This window comes from Acanthaster planci, linkage group LG02, assembly GCF_054643075.1.
Source record: "Acanthaster planci isolate LZ-2023a linkage group LG02, COTS_SCS, whole genome shotgun sequence".
NCBI lineage: Eukaryota > Metazoa > Echinodermata > Asteroidea > Valvatida > Acanthasteridae > Acanthaster > Acanthaster planci.
In genome coordinates this window covers 5,579,152-5,600,283 of record NC_141778.1, presented here as the reverse complement: position 1 = coordinate 5,600,283, position 21,132 = coordinate 5,579,152, and the positions used below count along the sequence as shown (strand labels likewise).

Genomic DNA, 21,132 nt, shown 5'->3' with positions numbered 1-21,132 from the left:
ACTATTCGATTTAGATGTGCTACGGCTTTTATGAGTGGGTGTTCGGTATCTTTCTTTCACTATAATAAATGATCTTTTACCCATGAGGTTTAAATTATACATATTAACCACTGTCTTCATTTGAAATTTCCCGTTTATACTGTCATTGTGCAAACGCTTGTGTATACTTTAACCAAAAGCGAGCACAATCGCGAATTTGTGACATCAGTACTGCGAATTCACACTTAGAAGTTGAACACATTTCGATTAATCGAAAAGCGTTTTCGCAACAAATGTTTCGTATCTTCATTTCCTTTTACAACAGCATTCGCCCGAAGTATGAACTGACCCTTAGGCTGTTTTCATCGAAATCAGCTGAAATTAAGATCTTTGTTCTTCTTGTTTTTTTGCATGCAAAGGAACTATTTGAGCTTTTTGTAATTCTAACAATTCCAAAGAAAATGTTGACAAAAATATATAAACATATATTTAAGATATTGAAAACAATTGTTGTTTCCCTGTACATTTTAATTGAAATAATTATTTTTTGTTTTCTTTGTCAAGAAACTCCAATTTGATATGCATTTTCAAATACTACTAAGAAAAAGCATATGCCTATAGGATGACTGGTTTAATGGTGTTTACTTTTAAAGAACTTCGTATTTCCTTGCGCATCTGTCCATAACCTTTTATTATGCTCTAAATCTGGACGCAAAACGGAAGTGCGTTGATGAACGAAATGGTGGATGAACAGAAGGACTACTTGAGTTTGAATAAACTCAAAACGATAGCTTGAAAAATGACATCGAATGACGTTTTTGACGTTCGAATGCCGGTAATGATAAAGGAGCGTTCGATAAAAAACTCGTTTTGAAAGGGGCTCACATTGAACGACTGAAATTGTCAGTGAAAGTCTACAATAGATTTTGAAACACTACAAATAATTATACGTAGGCTGCGTACAATTAATTATTTGTAGCGTTTTCAAGATCGAAAATCCAAAGAGAGTAATACATCGTGGTTTCTTCGTAGGCCTTCAATTTATACTTTACCCACTGGATAGTCCAGCCCTGCTTGTTCGTTGTCCATAACAAACATATCACATCTTAAACATGTTAATCATCTTCATGATATGCTGTTCACAACGTGTCACTTTGGCTTTAATGCTATAATAAACAAGTTGGTTTAGGGTCCAGATTTACCCCTTCCTTTTTGCAATTGTCACTTCTAAAAACAACGTCTTAACAGTGATGGTTGGTCAAGGCTTCTGTTCCACATGTCCTCCCATCCACGATTTTTAGTTATTAGTCATCTTTCCCTGATTGGCATCCTTATTCTTTGACGGTTTAATAGTTTGGCATATCGTCAGATATGTCTTAAGCTGGATAGGGCCTTATGTCTGCCCCTAAGACGGAAAAAAGTTTTATCAGTAAACTTTCTTTACTCATATAGTCAAACATTGTTCGGAGTATACCATCAAAGTCCTTCGTGTCGGTCAAAAGCAGCCTACACAGATATTGACCTTACAACTCTTGATTATTATAATTAGCCGCAAGGTTTATATTCTCGTTCACACAACGTAGGAGCCTCAAGCTGGACCAACAAAATTCTGAACACCTGCGACCATTACGGTTCTTTTCAATCAGTGGGGGGTGCTTGTGCGCGAGGCAGACGGCCATCTCTTTGGTAGGCAACGGCTCGTTTGTCTCCGTTGTGCCCCTCGCCTGAATTTGTCTCCTATCCCTACCCCATTTTTTTTTATTATTCTTTTTTTTTTTTTTAGTGTAACAGAAAGTCCTTTGCGGGTATTACTAAAGACGCTACGGCCCATAATATGGAATCAACCTAAATAGAGATGGAACTACATGTATTTCCATTAAGTTGTGACATTACAGGCGGAAAGTAGTCCCAGAGGGCTGGAGCACCGTGTGGTCCCGGAGTACATGGCCGTCACGGTGTCCGAATCACTTGGCTGCGGCTTGATATTACACACAAGTCTATGGCAGTGGCATCATTCAAGTTTATGAAATTTGACATTTCTAGGTTCAAGATTCAAGATTTATTTCATTTCCATTTTGGTGGCGCCGTAACTGCCATAGCGCCACCTGGAGAGTATATTGTACAAACTATACCGCGGCGTACCGTCTATTGTCAACAATGTCATGATTGTACATGTTGTAAGTAGGCCTATAAGTTCTTGAAATCATTATGCTATAGTATAGGCCTAGCTACATTTTAGCGTATTCTAAGCACCCTTCTAGGTTTCTGACCATATGTGTACCATGTAGGAAATAAATCTGTGGGGCATGTAGGCCTAACCATGGAGGTAGAATGGCCTAACCATGCCACTTGGTTGCAAGTTGCAACATGGAGGAACGTTTTTATGGTTGCAAGAGACCAACCGTTGTCATTGTTGTACATCGATACATGTTTTAGGGCCTATCTTTTGCTACCTCCATGGGCCTATCGATAATTGAACCAATAAGGTAGGGCCTAGCTTAGCTATTACTCCGTCATACTCCGTGTGACTTCAAGCCAACATGGTTTACATGGTTTTGTAACACTATGGGGTTTGGAATCGAATTTTTGTCATGTTTATGGTGATATGGTTCACTAGCATATGACTAGGCGTAAGAAAGCTATCAACATTTCCCCTGTCAGCAAACCTGTTTAATTAATCTATACCTCCTAAAAAGCGGGATTAGGGCCTAACTGATAAAGTTTCCTAGCATGAGACAGAGTGTTTTTGAAAAAAAATGAGATTTTTGCTCACCAATTTCTTGCTTCCACCTGTTGACTGTCGCTCCTTTCCTACCATTTGTGTTTATCAGACTGCGCACGCGTTGAGCCCACCAATGACCGCGCTTGCTCCACATCTTGGTTCGACCATTTTCTGTGACGGAGGATGACATCTTGTGTTGTTTTCATCGTGTCATGAATCATGTCTTGAACATTTGAATTGGGGCACAGGGATCAATTTTATTTAACAACTGAGACATATTTGGTGTCATTGTACATCAATTTTCTGACCGCCTTTGGCAGTAGAATACACTCAGTAGCAAACTGTGTAGTGTGCACTTCATCTGAAAGGGTATCCTCATTTGTTTGTAATTGAACTTCCCAAGTGCAAATAATGAAAAATTAAAAATCCTCAATCCAACTCCATTGTGAAAAAAGTGAACATTTCGTAAGTTCTAAACTACAAATGTTCCTTGCCTCAAAGAAACATTAACATGTCCAGCATTTTAAGTTCAAATTGCCCATATTGAGGCACATATTGCTTGTGATTGGTACATGTAACTTAATCACTCGGGACAACGCCGACATGGTTGGTCACGGACATTGCTTGCAAAACACGTGCTGCAAGCCAGCCAACAATCCGTACATGTGCTGCAGGATGATCCTAAAGCTATGGTTAGGTTTGATATGCAAAGTTCTATTCACCCGGCATCCAGCACATGCGTAGGGACACAAGATACAAGTCAGCCCCAGTGGAACATAATTTCTCATTAAAAAATCTTTTGGGAGCCAAAGGAAAAGAAAACGAGAAAAAGGAAACATCCCACAAATAAATACATCTAGGATCCAGTTTAAAATGAAGATGTAGCTTTTGGGGGAAAGAAAAGAACAAAGGCTCCCTTGATTTGGAGCTGTTCCATTCATGTACGGTTCCATTCATGTACGGTTCCATTCATGTACTGTTCCATTCATGTACGGTTCCATTCATGTACGGTTCCATTCATGTACTGTTCCATTCATGTACTGTTCCATTCATGTACGGTTCCATTCATGTACGGTTCCATTCATGTACGGTTCCATTCATGTACTGTTCCATTCATGTACGGTTCCATTCATGTACGGTTCCATTCATGTACATGTACTGTTCCATTCATGTACTGTTCCATTCATGTACGGTTCCATTCATGTACTGTTGCATTCATGTACTGTTCCATTCGTGATTCAACACACTTAATAATCACCACACCTTGCATTTGGTTGATAGAGGCTAGAGTAACGAAACCATGTATTCATTTGCACTGTTCAATTTTTCATCAGTTGCTACATTTGGTATGTATGCTACTGTATAGCCCCTCACGCTACAGGAGTTATTGGTTGATGTGTCATCGTTCAGTGTTTGATAAGGAAAAGCTTGATCTTCCAGGCATGCAGGATTTACCAGGCTTCAAGATCAGTGCCAGGAGGATGCAGATGTGTACATGGACTCATTCAACTTTTTGTCTTTCATCCTACCTACAGGAAGACAGAGTCGACAAACAGCTGCTTTATATCTTGGATATGATGGAATCTAATTCATGGAAAACCTAGGAGAGTAGATACCTTCCATTCCAAGTGCAGAAAGATCAACATGAGAACAGAATAAGTATTGTGACATGCTTGTTAGCTCGTGGGAGTCCGAGGTGAAAGAATGTCTTCCCCCGTGGAAGGTGCTGACCTCTTGAAAAGTTCAACAGGAACCCACATCTCGGAGATTGCCTCACTTGGGAGACCAGTACATATACAGGGAACAGTTGAGGTGGATCAGCCGCCGTGCAGTGAACAGGCCAGTGCAGCTCATCAACCAGATGTCGACAACTGTAGTCTGCCAGAAGGCAGCCATCAGCTTGAGGCATTGTTTAGCCAGACCAGCCAAGATAGGCAACAATCAGAAAACAGCAGTGGAATGTTGCTCCCTGCATCTTCAAGAACAGATGCAGCGGTTGCATCTGACAGGAGATACGGCAAAAAGAGAAACCGCCCTAGTGAGCCTGAAGAACAAACTTGCAAAAGGACTAGATTACGCTCATCACAGCAGAGAGGGAGAGATCGAGAAGTACAGTCGTATCAAGCGCGTACATCCAAACCACACACTAGGAGGGTTAGGTCAGAGAAAGAACCTGTAAAGTGTACAGAAGAAAGTAGTGAAATAGCTAGGAAACATTCCAGCGTTGCGTTAGAGGGCCAGAGAGAGGTTATGATTGGATCTGTGGGAAGTACCAGTGAAGGTGATGAGGAATCCCATGAGGAGTGTGACAAGGAAGCCAATGAAGAACAGGTTGAGTGCCCAGCCAGAAATGAAGATGGAGACAGAAGAGCAAGGAGAGGCCGGCAGAGACGAGGACGTGGCCAGGGGCGGGGACGTGGCCAGGGGCGGGGACATGGCCAGGGACGGGGACAAGGGCGTGCCCGAGGACGTGGGCGGGGACGAGGGCGTGGGCGGGGACGAGGGCGGGGGCAAAGCCAATATGCAAACCGAGCAGAAAGTGGTAAGTCTGAAGCCTTTAGCTACTGTATTAGTTGTAGTGCACATCAACAAGTAACAGAAGGCAGTGCACATCAACAAGTAACAGAAAGCAGTGCACATCCACATGTAACAGAAAGCAGTGCACATCAACAAGTAACAGAAAGCAGTGCACATCAACATGTAACAGAAAGCAGTGCACATCAACATGTAACAGAAAGCAGTGCACATCAACATGTAACAGAAAGCAGTGCACATCAACAAGTAACAGAAAGCAGTGCACATCAACAAGTAACAGAAAGCAGTGCACATCAACATGTAACAGAAAGCAGTGCACATCAACATGTAACAGAAAGCAGTGCACATCAACATGTACATGTAACAGAAAGCAGTGCACATCAACAAGTAACAGAAAGCAGTGCACATCAACAAGTAACAGAAAGCAGTGCACATCCACATGTAACAGAAAGCAGTGCACATCAACATGTAACAGAAAGCAGTGCACATCAACATGTACATGTAACAGAAAGCAGTGCACATCAACATGTACATGTAACAGAAAGCAGTGCACATCAACAAGTAACAGAAAGCAGTGCACATCAACATGTAACAGAAAGCAGTGCACATCAACAAGTAACAGAAAGCAGTGCACATCAACATGTAACAGAAAGCAGTGCACATCCACATGTAACAGAAAGCAGTGCACATCCACATGTAACAGAAAGCAGTGCACATCCACATGTAACAGAAAGCAGTGCACATCAAAAAGTAACAGAAAGCAGTGCACATCCACATGTAACAGAAAGCAGTGCACATCAACAAGTAACAAAAAGCAGTGCACATCAACATGTAACAGAAAGCAGTGCACATCAACATGTACATGTAACAGAAAGCAGTGCACATCAACATGTAACAGAAAGCAGGGCACATCAACATGTAACAGAATGCAGTGCACATCAACATGTAACAGAAAGCAGTGCACATCAACATGTACATGTAACAGAAAGCAGTGCACATCAACATGTAACAGAAAGCGGAAGCCTGAAGTGTAGTGTAGAAAACCAAAGAAAACAGAATTTTCAATGTTAAGAATGTGGAATTTGTATTTTAGACAACGGGAAACTTAGGACATTAGGTGTAGCTTAGTGATTTGTGAGTTACTTCAACTGTAAGCCATCCTCACACTCACACACGTGAAGGTACTTGTACATGTAATTCCATGTATTTAGCTACAGGAATATAGAACCTGCATTTTATTGCTGGAAGTTAGACACATACATGTTCCTGTTTGTTTCACATGGATCTGGATCTCAATAAGTGATCCAAACACTGGTTCACATTGTCCATTAATGCAGGTTCTGGTGTCGGTGAACCAACCGCAGATTACTGATGGAGATTCAGTTCCATGTGAAACAAAGAGGCTTACAATTTACATACACAGTCATGTCATGGATATCAGCAGCCACTGTACAGGTGCCTACAAGTCCAGGCACATATTTAACTCTCAAAGAGTCTTATCTTTTTGGACCATCAAGCAGCAGGGAAGGGGGGGAATTCTGACCCCTCCCCCAAGAACTCTGCTGTCACATACCTGATCAATTGAACCTTACCAGTAGCTTGCATATACATGTAGACACTTGTCTGTACAAATGTCAAGTTTCAATTTTGCTTTTGGTGTTGCTGTCATTTGAAGTTCATGCTCTGAGCATGCAATTGACAAATTCTGGATTTTTGGCTGACATGGCTGGGAAAATTGTGCACTGCACAAGACCAGCATGTTTGATTTTTGCAAAATGGGTGTCAGAATGATGACAAAATGTCACTCTAAAATCTCTGAATGGCCCGGGGTGGGAAAAGCATGCCCTTGTGACAATAATGAAGAAACAGTTGAGGGAGTAGGATTTGCCCCTCCCCCCTCCCCCGGCTCTTTTTGAGCTAAGAATCACTTTGCAACATCTGAAATATCCAACCGCAGAAAGTGAGAAGTCTGATGAATCGGCCCAGGATGCACCCCTACATGTAGCAAGTAATCGTAGAGGAGGACGGAGGGGTAGGCGGGGCAGAGGTAGACGAGGGAGAGGAGGCAACAGACAATCAGGTAAGTCTAATTGTGTACTCATGATGTCCACATGTACGTGATTCATTCTCCTTGAGAACACGTTGGATAATTGAAATGTGCATCGACTGGCAGTTTTTGTTCTGAAAACACAGTGCATCATTATGGGAAGTGTAATGTTGCAAGGGAAATTTGCTAATTTTATCCCCAATGAGAATCGTCAATATTCGGTACAGATCTTCCTTGATCTGTCACGATTCCTGAAATTTCATGAGCTATTTTTTTTTGCCACAAGGTAAACTTTACATGTTCCAGCTTCTCTGCAGCGTGGGATACCGGTAAATCAACAAATACATGTAGAAGTGCATGTACATATGTATGAAAACCTAAATGATTCCAAAGTTTTTTCCATCATTTACCTTAAAATTACTCAGCTATGCCACAGCAAAAACTGGTCCCATCAGAGTGATTTTTTCAGATTTTGTTTTTAAAGTCAGTGGTGCTCAGTCACCCTTGACTGCAGTTATGCAAGTACACACAGCAAAGCTGATCGTTAAAAGTTAACTCCAAGTTGATGAAGAATTTCCGTACATTATTTAAACATTCTTGATACAAAAATGGTAGTGTGTGGTGATGAATGATGATAGACTATAGTCCTGTTGACCCTAAAATTGTGGATTTTTAAGGGGCTTTATCTTTTAGGATTTCCACTGTACACAAAGTCACAAGTGTAAGAACTGAAATCATTATGGCGATTTGAAAGAGCTGTTGGCTATTAACCCCTTGACGATGGGAATTTCTTCCTGAAAGCCGACTCCAAGAATTCCAGCCTCGCTTGGCCACAAAGGCCACCTGCCAAACCGCAAATTCTCGGTTTGTGGCCCTGCTTGCTCTGCACACTCTGAATTACCCGGTGAAAAGGCTGGTTGTTCGATGGCATGCGGCTCTACTCACCCTTCCACATTCCCATTGCCTCTTTTCAAAGTGGGGACTATTGTGAAGCTGGTGATTGTGATGCAAAATCGGTCTTTTCATTTCTGGGCTACGCACAAAGACCAATTACCATACGTACAAGAGCCAGGGTCTGCCTTCTTTCACCGTGTTTGCTCGAGCGTTGGGCCGAGAATAATAGCTGAAAAGCGGGCTGAGGATCTCAATTTTTACGGCGGCTCTAGCCGCCTCCCGGTGCGAAGGGGTTAAAGGCTTTGAAAATTTGCAGTCAGTTTTTATCATTGTTGCAACCCATGTTCTGGCTAATACAGGTTTTTCTTCAACCCCCGATATCTCATCCTTGATTCAGAAAGCAAGGAATCAGATGATTCAGACCAGGACGTTCAACTTAGACACAGTCAAGGACAGAGGGAAGGGCGGGGCAGAAGTGGGAGAATGAGGGGAGGTGAAAGACGATCAAGTAAGTACAGTACAAACCTACACTGTCCATTTTCAATCCATTATGAGCAACTTTGGAAATCTAGGATAGAGAGCTTCATGAAACTTGGGTGACCAAGTCCAACAACGACTTCAGTATTATGTTAGTTCCAAAAATCACCGATGTCCATCAAAATACTAGAGACGTACATGTGCATACAGAAAGTTTAATCATATCAGAATCAGAAATTTCAATTGTACATGTTGCATGGTTTACATTTTACTCTGCAAAAGTTTGTTAATTTGTCCACTTTGAGGTAATTCATGATGTTTCAACAAGCTTAGGGCATTCACTTGCTGACAGACAAAAACAAGTCAGTTCTGATGTGCCTGTCCATTATACATGGCAACAGGAGATGGGTTCATGTTTATGCTTATGTTTCGTGCGGCACGTAGAGCTTGTCTATGACACCACCTAAATGACCTAAACTGAAAGTTTTTTTTAAATGAAATTAATTAAAAAAACAAACTGAATTTGTTTGTTTTGTGTTTGTTTAAATTGTTTTTTATTCATTTGCTGTTTTTTAATTATTGTTTTTTCATCCCAATGAAGAAGTGGATCTCTCAAATGACAATGATGTTGAGGAGATACCCGACTTTCGGAAAGCATCCTGCCTGGGTGAGACACCGAAATTGATAATTGGAGTCGACAAAAATGTTCATTCACGTTTGGTAGTTTTGTTTTCCACGTGAAGACATAATTCATCAATACTTCACACAATAGGATGTTCTCTGACATTATTCTTCCGACAGTAAGTAAAGTAGGGCCATGTTACCAGCACAGTGTGGTTTACTGAATACTCAGAAATACACACTGTAGACTTGAGCTACAAATTGAGAAAAATTTGCACTCGACATGTGCACTCAATGCATGCGCTCAACATGTGCACTCGATGCATGCGCTCAACATGTGCTCTCCATGCATGCACTCAACATGTGCACTCAATTGGTTTCATTTAACAGTGCTCATTAATTGTTGACATTTACCCATTTTGGGGGCATTGTGTTACAGATGCTGCTGATCGAAAGACACATACGGCACAGATTGCATTGTGGGAAGCTCAGTTTCAACAGCTGAGTTACGCCAAGTGCCCTTATTGCTACTGTAGACGAACCCAGATGAAGTCCATCCTCAACCACTTCAAATTGTGTTCATCTAAGAGGGTGAGCTTGAAAAACGAACTGTCCCCATGAGTATCAGAAAAGATCCTGTTCAACAATCCCTCAGACTCCGTAGACTTTGTGGTTTTTCTCACCAGGACTTTTGTCACTTTAAAAGCTTGCGTCTATCCGCTCAGAGCGGGAACAAAAGAGGGGGTGTTTATATACAGTGTACAGTGACAGTCCTGGGAACTCACCGCGTGTCCGCGTGGGGAAAGATTTCTTTTGTGTGGTAGGTGCAGGATGTGCTGAGTGCAAAGGATCAATTTCTGTTTGAATGCGTGGTCACTCTTGCGCACTGTGTGCATTTCACAGACTTAGTTGAAAAACTTCCCTCCAGCCTGTCTCTTCTTTGCCATTGAGGGTGCACTTCGGCTCGGAGTGGATAGCGTAATTGCTGCTAGAACAATGATGAAATCATCATACGGTAGGTCTTGTTACAGGCCTGCAATGGTACATTTTGCAGGCTCATATTTGTTTTACTCCAAGTCCAGCTTATTTCAAACTTGGCAGGTACCTGGACTGGGATGTGTCATGATGATGTCATTGCCGAATTCTTTAGGAATGAATTTTTATTTTCGTCATTTTATCATTCTTTTTCAAAACTCCTGAGCGAAACAAATTACTTCCAACATTCATTGTGTAAGACCTTGATAACCCAAGTACATGTACAGTACGTGTATGTCAGTGCGGAATTTTGTGAAGTCATAGTTGAAGATGTTTTCTTCAACTGAAAAGGAATCAATTGCCAAAACTAGGAACAGGATAAGATACACGTACTGTGATCAGTTGATTCCCTGCTGGCAATATGGCTGTATGCCACTCATCCTTATCAAATGATTACTTCATTTGAGCAAGTAAATTCATTCCCATTTCTTCTATTTTCTTTTGAGGACACATCTACAGCTTCTTCACTGAGCTCTTGAACTGTTTGGGGGTAATTCCAGAAATTAGGGGTCCATTTTTTTTCGTGTCTCTGTCACATCTATTTCATTTGGTAAGTTCAGAACACATTTTCTAATTTCTGAGAGCACTTGATAAATTAATGCAAATTACCTGCCAAACAGATACTAATAGTTTGAAATCAATTCTGGTGATATTTCCATGTCAAATAACAAAGGTCAGATGTAACAAGGACACAAAAATATCACACTTTTGGACCCCTAATGTCTGGAATTACCCTTTTCTAATGTTGAAAGACATACAAGTCTTGAAATGTTTTCCTTTTTCAGCCTGATTGCTACTCTTGTCGTCATTGCAGTAAGGAATTCCAGTCGGCAGCGGGGTTGAAGTATCATCTGATGGCTGCACACGGCGACACGGTATAGCCTTTCAGGAATAATAAAAATAATAATTTATAGAGGGCAGATTTTATACAGATATGTTCAAATGCGCTGAACAATGAAAATATTAAACGCGGTCGAGCCAGTGGCATACAAGGGCACCTCGGGCAGCCACCAAGCGACCCACATCCGCCCACATCTGTAGAGAGGAGACAATAAGAAGCGGTTACAGTTTTAGAGGTGGGAGGAAAACCCCAGAGAAGAAATTTCTGGGTAAAACCCACGGAATCGGGTAAGGACTGAAAACCCAATCTACATATTGACCAAGCGGGGAATCGAACCCGGGCCCCAGAGGTGAAAGGCAGGGAAAGGACTACATGTACTTCGCTATTTAACCCGACTCCCCAAAAAGTAAAGTTTTCTCCTTCGAAGGAGACTTTTTCTTCTTTTGATTTGATAAATTATGTAAAACTTGATGTATGTGTGTATATTCAGAAACCCTTCTCCACCTGATCTGATTGTACATGTATGTGCATGTCATGTGATCATGCTGTTAGCCGTTTACTCGATAGATATGATCTACTGTTGCTTTTACGTGCATGATTCCACAGAGTAACCAAGCAGGAAGCTCAGAGAATGCATCGGAGTCCCCTCAGCCTAACCATGCAAATCTCCCCTTAATGTTGCGCAAGTTGGGCAAACTCACCTGTCGCAACGAAGGCTGTGGCAAGACCTTTACAACCGTAAACGGCTTCCTTTACCATCGGAACATATGTGGCAAAAAAGGCACAGATGCACAGTTCAAGTGTGAACTATGTGGTAAGTAGCACAGAAACCTTGGGAATAATTTATTTCAAAAGACAGCAGTATGCTCGCATAGCATACTGCTGTCTTTTGAAATAAATGTGGGATCTGCAAATTAGGCCTTGAAAACAGCACTACTTCATTCTGCGCAGACTGTACCAGCAACTGATTGTTATTGTGAAAGGATGTCGCCAGACAGGCTAGAGGCCGTAACCAGACATTTGTCCGTAGGTTTTTGCATATTACTAGGCAAAAACCAATAGTCTTCAGTGCAGGCAACATGACAAAAAGTGATGTGATGCTTGACTCTTGATGAGATCCATGGACCAAAAGGTTTAATACCAAACGTTCATTCTCATCCGTGCTGAGAGACTTAAGATAATTAGGTGAATGTTGAATGAATCATGGATATCTTCATTTGTTTTGAATACTGAGTGTGTACAGGTTTCACTCGATTTTCCATCTGATACTTAGGCCCTCAATTAAACTAAGGGTCCCTTCTGTATACTCCTCGTTAGTCCTTTCTTGTAATTTTGCTCACCCAGATTGCAAGCTGCCCTAAAGAAGTGGCAAAATAACAAGAACTCTAAAAGACTACTTTAACCCTAACCATGCTAAATCCAATGATACCCAACCGTGGACAATTTCTGTGGGATTTTGTTGATATGAGCAGTGAACAAGAGGCCTTTGGTTCTAGCAATTAGATTCTGTTGGGTTCAGCGTAGCAGGGTGCAAAGACAAAACCCGAGGGGGGTTGGGGTTAATACGTACACTGAAGCACAAATGATCCTTAAATGTAGTTTGGAGACATGTGTGATATTGTTTGTGCATCCCTCACTGTGGCAAAATGGACAGATAAAATGTACCACAGTAAGGCCGGAGTGTCTTATCACATGAAGACATCCCACGCTCCACCTCCTGAGGAGACAGTGCCATCCAAGACGCCACCAGAGCAGAAGGACGAGGGAGGAGGCAGGAGCAAGCGGAAAGCTGCTCAGAGGTAAACCTCTCCAAGATTACTTGGAATGTTGCCGCACGACACAAACTATAGCCAAGTCAGAAAGGTGACATCTCAGTGTTTATTTCTTTGAAAAAACAAAAGGCGTGATTTGGGACTGTGAAATAAAATTGCTTGGCACATTTAAATAGCCACAGTGTTACTGGATAGCAGTGTTGTAGATTTTTGATTGACAATAGACCCTGTAAAAATGTGTCAGATCATCACCCTTACCTCGAGCCACTTTACCCAAAGACTCTACAAAATTACCCCCCATAGGACTTGTGATAGATTTTCTCAGTGGTCCATTGGGTTATGCACTTAATGGCTACCGTTCAGCAACGTCCGAAGTGTCATACCTACGTGGGTCAGTCTATAAATGTGTCCGGTGTGTGACAGTTTTGTGCCCCTGTTACACCTGACTTGTGTATTTTGACGAGGGATGTATCATTGGAGTTAACTTTGAACTGTTTTTATTAGTTTAGCAGGTAATTTGCATCACCTGATCATTCTTGTACAGGAAAGAATGGGAGCTGAACTTACTAGATCGTTCGCTAGATGTAACGGGTACAGGACAATATTAGACCCCAAAGTAATAGAATGACCCACATGTACTTCACCTCACCTGGTCTTGAAAAGCTAATGTAATGAATTTACAAACTGTAGAAAGCGTGCAACAGTTAGCTCATTATCAAAGACCACATTCAATGAATCAGCGCAAGATTTGTAGCAAGATACCGGTAGTTTCTCTGGTGTGCAACTTCATTCCCATCATGCCGAATTCACACAAATGACCTCTCGCATCGTACCAGGATATAATGGACTTGATTTTTCCATTGTGAGCTTATTTACTTGTCGAGCCCCTTGCAATCACAGGGAAAGTTTGCCAAGCTTATGATCTCTTTGACAGAAAACCTGATGGCTGTTTGGTTGAATGTCATGTGACCAATTGATGTTCACAGATAGAGTACAGTGTACATGTGAATACAAAGCCATATGATGTAAGACCAGTGGTCATGGACAGATTAGGTGTAAATTCTTTCCTGCAGGGCCTTGTCCTCCATGCATGAATTGACTCAGAATTTGATGGAATCGAGCAAGGAGGGTGAAGGAAGAAGGAAGGACAGAGCCACTAATGACCACAGACAGAAAACCAAGGTATAGCATGTATAGTGTCTTCAGCATTACCGCATGTTTGTTTTGAGAAATGGTGAGATCTGCTCTGTGATCGTTAATTATATTGCGCTCAGATGTTCAATTTTTCTGATGTACTGCTTTTTGGAATCCAGTTTTACACAGGATGATATAAGTTCTTGGTTTGAGTGGCTGATGGTGTAGCCATCTGATATGAAGCTATTGAGACAGTGCGGTTATCCTGTTATCACGTTGTGATTGACATTTCACATTATGTACTTGTGGAACTGCACTGATGTTTTATCCATGAGCTAGTATTTTTAAGAAGAATTTATACAAAGAAAGGTTTAAGAGGCCAGCAGCTACACCGGTGCCCATCATCAAGGGGCTTTCAATGGCTTCTGCATCTCAGCACCAGCTGTACACTGTGCTCAGAATTTGCTCTTCCAGTGCTTTGTTAGTATAAGGACCGGTTCATACTTTAGGCAAATCCCCAAATCACAGCAATAAGATGTCACAAAATGTTTGCAGGGAAATTTGATTTGAGTTCAACCTTCGCAACACACACATATAACAGTACTTAATCTTACAGCACCAAAATTGTGGTTTGCGTTCACGCCAACTATGAGCCTACCTTAACAGTACTCTTCACACCAAGAGTCAGCCACAGGACAGATGGTGTAGCTTAGACTACGGCGGTTTTTTGAAACAACACATAATATGTTCATTTTGACAGAAAAAGAAAAGCAGTTTAGAAGACAAGGACTCCGGCAGTGATGGGGAGTTTACAGATTGCCATTTTCAGGAGGACAGCGAAGATTCAATTATCTCTGAGGATAGTGATAGTGACATACCTGTAATGTCAAGGGGTGAGTTAAGACTGATCTCGTCATTTGTTGAGTGACCTTAATGCAGTAAAAAGTAAATCAGGGCTTTAATATGACCACTGCATACATGGACATGATACATACATGGACACTGTAATGTTGCTTGACATACAAATACATGTAATGTGGTCTTTTTCTGAACATAAATTTGTTTTGCAACATACGTGTTAAAATGTGGTATGAGTGACGCTACACCGTGGCGTAAAGTTTCATGAAATCGGCTGCTGGACTCACTTCTGGCAAATACATAAAACAAGCCAATCCCCATTTGGTTTGTACATACGTGTTAAGTCCAAGAAGTCTGTGGAAGCGGACTTGATGTTGAGCACAGTGAACTTGGCTGCCTGCATATAGCCTGTTGTGGTAGCAAATACCATGCTGTAGGTGCTTGTGGATTCCTCACTCGTGCATTCTTTGCTGGCAGAGAGCTCATCAGAAACAAATACAATTAATCTTTCTACTTGAAGCAGAGACTTCAACCCTCAAACTCCTGCTTACTTGTATGGACTTCTGAACCTCTCAACCGCCACACTGGTCAGGTTGAATTGTTCGTTGGAATTGATACAGTTTGTCATATGGCTTGTTACCATTTTGTCAATGGCTGTTGTTTGTCATAGTGATTTTCCATCAAATCCATTTACTTGAAGTTATTTTCCTGTATAAATTTCTTAGCATGATGTCCGTTTAGCTTGAAGACACAGATTCTTTTTCCAAAGACATAAAGATATTGCTTTTGAGCAAGATATTGTACATGCGACAAACACATTTAAACTAAGGCACCAAGTCAGTGCATGTCGTACCGCTTCCTGTGCAGCAGCGGACTGAAACGTTCATCACTTTGATTAAGTTTGAGACATTACACATGAAGAAAACACTACAGAGAATTTAAGACTGTGTAACAAAACAACTATGATGTGGGACATGATGTTTTAACACCCTCTTGGATGCATAGCACCCTCAGATTTACCTCAGATGCAGTGAGATCTTTGAGTGTTAAAAATCACATCTCACATCATCACATTCAACGATTGTTAATTACCATTGGGGATTTCAGTACCCTCTCAAATGTTAAAATATATCCCACATCATGACAGCAGTCAATAATTAATAAAAATGTTCAGGTTTGCCCATGTCAATATATATATTTGAATTAATTTTTTTCTGTTTGATATAGAAAGGCGACACGTCAATTATAGACACCCTTCAATCAAAGAACTCATACCTGTTTTTATAGAAATGGCTCACTCAGAGTAAGTAGACCAATGATGAAGTAGAGTAGACCTATGATTAACCCTAACCCCCTAGGCTCCTGCACTAGAAAGCATACTGAACCTCACAAAATCCAACAGGTTCATGTACTTGTCTATGTACTTGTACATGCAGGTTACTGCACCAAACCTGATAAACTCCAACAGAATGAACCCGTTGGAGTTTGAGTGATATGGTATGGATGGGTCTATGCAGTATAGGATGACTTGCATTGAACAGTACCAAACCTGACAAAATCAAGCATAGTCCAACAATTGGTACAGCAAGCCAGACACTGCACACAATGAACCCTGTGTGTCCCAACTCACACAGAATCCAACACTATCTCCCTGGGCCTTTCATCCCAAGTCTCACAAAATTCAACAACAATTTCCTCAGGTACGGTACCAAACCTGCCAAAACCTCACAAAACCTGCTGTTGGAGTATGGCAGGTTTTGGGCAGTTAGGGTTAACGGACATACATTTACCACCCTAAAGATTGTTAACACGTGGCTAGGGAAAAAAGGAAAATATGCTTGTGCAAAAATTGGTTGATACGGCCTCGATTATTGAAATGATTATGTATCGCATTTACACTGCTGATGAACTGCAGAACTGTCACTCAAGTAATCCCTCATGAGTGGCGGAGGGGTACCTGCCACCTTCTTGAAAACCTTACACATGACAGGTGTATGCCTAAAATTACAAACGTGAACTAGGTGTTTCCACGTCATGCTTTACTCGGGCAAGCAAAATGCCTGCAGGTTATGTATTAGCCCAGTAGGACAAATTTGGAGATTACAAATTATCCTGACAGGAATCTTGCAGTCTAGGCCAGTGTGCACTGAAAGGATGTCAAACTTGTAACTGGCTCCATTGTCTCAGATGTTACAGTGTCCCGTTTTCTCAGTTTCAATATTATACCCCACACCTCTGGGCAATGCATATTGGACCACCAATAAATGGCTTCTTTAAACTGTGCACACGCACAGTACAGTGCCACTCAAATGACCCTAGTGGAACTATACCGGGAAGCTCATTGTCCCTCACATTTTTGCCGTTGTTTTTCTGGTTGCATTCACAGTCACCGATATCTCATAAAATACTTCTCATGCCAATTATTTCTTCGGTACTCAATTATATGCCCAACGAGAAGGGCCTGATTCCAAATAATCAACCATAGCCGGCTAACTGGCCATCCTTCAGTTGACATTGGTCAAATTATGGTTAACTGTAGTCATCGCTTAAACTTGCTCTCTGTTTCTCATATAGTCTAACCTACTAAAGCCAACAGTAAGACAATGGGCAAAACAGGCTACAACTATGGCTACTTACTCAAGCACACCAGTGGAAGACAGTGACACTGTAGCTACAGATTTACTGGCTCATCAGGCATGGGCTTGCGTTGGGTTTCCTGACTCAGCTCATATGTGGAACCGTCCAGAGTTTTTCTGGAGTAATTCTTTTTCTGACGAACCTTTTTTTTTTCAGCAATTGTCATCTTTTTCCATGTAAGAGCTACAGTGCATGCACAGCAATATTCCAAGCTTTGGCCTCAAATTTTGGTGTTTACATGTTCAGTTATCATCCCAGGTATACTCTGCCAGATACCATCTCTCTTTCAGTGATTTTACAAGCCGTACCACAGACACAGTGTAATTTGCAGGCTCTTCAACTCTAATAGACATTGTATGCATCCTAAATGCCGAAAAATTTCCACGCATGGTGCACTGATGTCTACCATTCCCATAATACATGCTCATCATGGCCAAGAATTGTCAGGCCTTTATGCAAGCAAGAGTCTATTCAAGCAAACCTTCGTTCACTTGAATAGACTCTTTTTGAGTTGCTTATGAAAGATAATCGGTTCATGATGTCGAGTCACTTACAAGACTTTGTCAATCTTTGGCTGGAATATTATAGGAGGGTTCGTAAGCTTGATCTGTGCACGAGCAGTGCATCGTCAGCAGCAGAGGCTATCAAAGTAGACTGGTCAGCGTGGACTCCACTGTCACAAAGGTACGAGTGAAGGATGCCCTCACTGATGACCCACATGATTTTTCATTGTAAAACTATATTGACCCCGTCTTGTGGTATGTGTGACTGACCACTCAAAACAAATGTCATTGTTTGGATTTTGTCTTTTCTTTTCTCCAATCTGGTCACTGCTTTATATGTACACCCATGTCATGAGTAACCTGCATGCATGCTATACTGTACACTGCTAGATTTTTTTATAATGGGTACATGTGGCCGTAAGTTCTCCCTGAATTTAAAATTGATAAATAGATGGAGGTAAATTATATTTGATGTTATTTTATGATGCCTTGTTCCCGTTATACAGTGAATCATCCCCGTACTTGCCACAGGTTCAGGAGTCTGTCCGCTTCACATTGGGAGGCAAGGAGGCTGGACAAGAACCATCCTCCTTGGCATTGTTCCAAACCTCCTCATCTGAAGCAGGTAAATGAGTATCGGGTTCCTGTCTGCTACATTAATGTTTTGTCTGGCTAACATTTCCTTTAGTTTCAACATTATTGTATTATTTTCAGTAAAAAACGGTTTTTCCATGTCATTTGGAATGTTGATTCTAAAAACACAAAAATTGAAAAATACATTGCGGCACCATGACTGCTTTGAATTATTGTCATTTTCTTGTAGAATCTGTGCGTACAGTTTTTCAACCACCTCACATGTCCCATTAAGGCACATCTACGTGTACATAGTGTTACCATTCACTGACCTCTGCTATAAAGTTCACATTGAAATTGATACTTAGAGCGACAGATCGTGACTGTGTCTTCTCTTTTTTTGGCTTACTCAAACAGGGACAGGCCAGAGCTTGAATCTGTTTGTTGGTGGTCCTGTCTGGAGCATGGCGTGGTGCCCTCATCCTGCCGGGGCGACCACTGAGAGTGAATATGCCGTTATTAGCTGTCACCTGTCTCCAAAGGACCACCATTACGCCACCAAGACGTATGTTGGGCCAGGGGCTGTGCAGCTCTGGTCATTCAGTGGACTACAAGAACCACAGTATGTTTTGTATTGTTTGAGATCACTAATGTATCCCTCTGTGATGTCTGTGAATTCTATTTCCATCGGTAGAAAGATGAGTGCATGTCCACAGAAATATTCTCTGGCTGATGGTTAGTGCTAAATCCCCAGGGTGTGTGCACAACTGTATTCAGTTCTGAGGATTCAAAACTCTTCAAGCATATCAAGGCATTGGAAATATGTCCACTCTACATGAGCAGAAATAATCAGTCTTGTCCCATGTATGACAGCAGGTCACATGGTAGTTATGAAGTTTTCATTCAAATTCATTTATTCATATTTTATTAAACCAATTGGCAGCATTAAGCTGAATTACATGCTTTTTACATTCATACCAAATTACAAGTGGAAATCACAACATGTGAAAATAAACAATAAGTATGATTTCAAAATTTCTTAAAATGACAAGAAAAGTAAAAAAAGAATTAAATTATTAAAAAACAAAAAAAGAACACAAAACTGCGCAAGAGTCCATAAAGAGCATGTTAGGAGGTTTGATTAATCCACTCATGTGCAATCCACATACAAGCAGAATCCAAAGACGTAATAAGGTTCATAAAAACACATCAAACAGCAAAGAAAGTCAAAACACTCACAATACAGCAGGCAAAACGTTACCATATGTAGTTTTCTTGTAAATATTTTGCATTTGGGTTTTTTGTGTCGTCTGTTCGTCATTTTACAGTCAGACCGTTGGCTAACCTTTGCCTTTTTTTTCTCGCACAGATCCCAGCCAAAATGTCAACTAGTGTGCTGTATGGCCCATGAGTATGGCTGCATATGGGACTTGAAGTGGTGCCCTTCGGGCTGTTGGCAAGCCGGGTCGACCGACCCCTCAGCTCTCAGCAGGCTGGGAATGCTAGCTCTAGCCTGCTCAGATGGCAGTGTGCGACTCGTTAACATCCCGACTGCCGATTGCGTGGAAAAGCTCACCGATGCACGTCTTTCTCCGAGTAAGTTGTCAAATATGTGATTTGAATATTGTCTGCAAAATTGCAGTTCTGCTCAAACACTGTATAGACTAATCCAATTAGACGCCCTCACTGCGGTGGTATCTCACTCACACACATTCTTCAGCTTGACGCTCGCGTGCATTTGGCAAATCACGACACCCTATTGGTCGTAGAGGCGTGTAACGGGCGCGTATCACGTGTCCACGAGCGTTGTGCCACCGCAGTAATGGCTTCTTATTCTGGTGGTCGAATTACACTATACATGGGGTGTTTTTTATGTGTGATCTTTGCAGTGGTGTTGTGGATGCATTCTCACACATCTGACATTTGTTGAAGTCGCATTTCATGGAGGTGGACCATTTTCTGGTATCAAATTTGTAATGGGTGTAAACTCTATTTTCTCCCTTAATATCAAAGACAAAACTAACTCTGCCTCCCCGCCATGAAAAAAGATACTGTAAAATCTAAAATGTGCAAAGTCTCAAAGTGTAAGCTGGAAGCAATTCTTTTGTAGGGAGTAACATTTTGTCAGCACTCACAATATATTGTTAAATTATTGTTAGATTAGAAACCATAGTCAGGGGATCTTGGAGCAACACATCAATTTTCTTTTTGAAAGACGGGTTATCATTCAGTTCTGATTTCAATTTCTTTTTTAATGAAATGTCAAAGCTGTTTTAAGAATGCAGCCATCTGTGACCCTGCGACCTCAGCACCAGGCTCTCTCTGCAACATATGGTCAGTGCTGGTGTGTAGACTGGGCACCAGACAGTGGGCATACCAAAATTGCTGCTGGATTTTCCAGAGGTATTAACTTACATTGTACATGTATCTGTTTTTGGATGTTTTCCTTAAGGAGATAGTAAAATTGGCAAACTGATCGAATTCATGATTTTTACTGAAATTCC

At 41.4% G+C, this 21,132-nt stretch overlaps 1 protein-coding gene across 1 annotated transcript in view; it reads left to right on the top strand.

Annotated features, from left to right (window-relative positions):
• Nucleotides 1-1,961: 1,961 nt before the first annotated feature.
• Nucleotides 1,962-21,132, top strand: part of gtf3c2 (general transcription factor IIIC subunit 2) — a 29,991-nt gene continuing 10,820 nt past the window's right edge. The window contains exons 1-17 of the mRNA XM_022247899.2: nt 1,962-2,156; nt 4,237-5,243; nt 7,194-7,316; nt 8,575-8,685; nt 9,256-9,321; nt 9,715-9,866; nt 11,096-11,185; nt 11,758-11,965; nt 12,806-12,950; nt 13,997-14,105; nt 14,818-14,950; nt 16,143-16,218; nt 18,141-18,236; nt 18,562-18,680; nt 19,046-19,250; nt 19,998-20,224; nt 20,897-21,031. Coding sequence (XP_022103591.2) covers nt 4,406-5,243; nt 7,194-7,316; nt 8,575-8,685; nt 9,256-9,321; nt 9,715-9,866; nt 11,096-11,185; nt 11,758-11,965; nt 12,806-12,950; nt 13,997-14,105; nt 14,818-14,950; nt 16,143-16,218; nt 18,141-18,236; nt 18,562-18,680; nt 19,046-19,250; nt 19,998-20,224; nt 20,897-21,031 — 2,833 coding nt within the window. The 5' untranslated portion in view covers nt 1,962-2,156; nt 4,237-4,405. The remainder of the gene's footprint in view (nt 2,157-4,236; nt 5,244-7,193; nt 7,317-8,574; nt 8,686-9,255; nt 9,322-9,714; nt 9,867-11,095; nt 11,186-11,757; nt 11,966-12,805; nt 12,951-13,996; nt 14,106-14,817; nt 14,951-16,142; nt 16,219-18,140; nt 18,237-18,561; nt 18,681-19,045; nt 19,251-19,997; nt 20,225-20,896; nt 21,032-21,132) is intronic.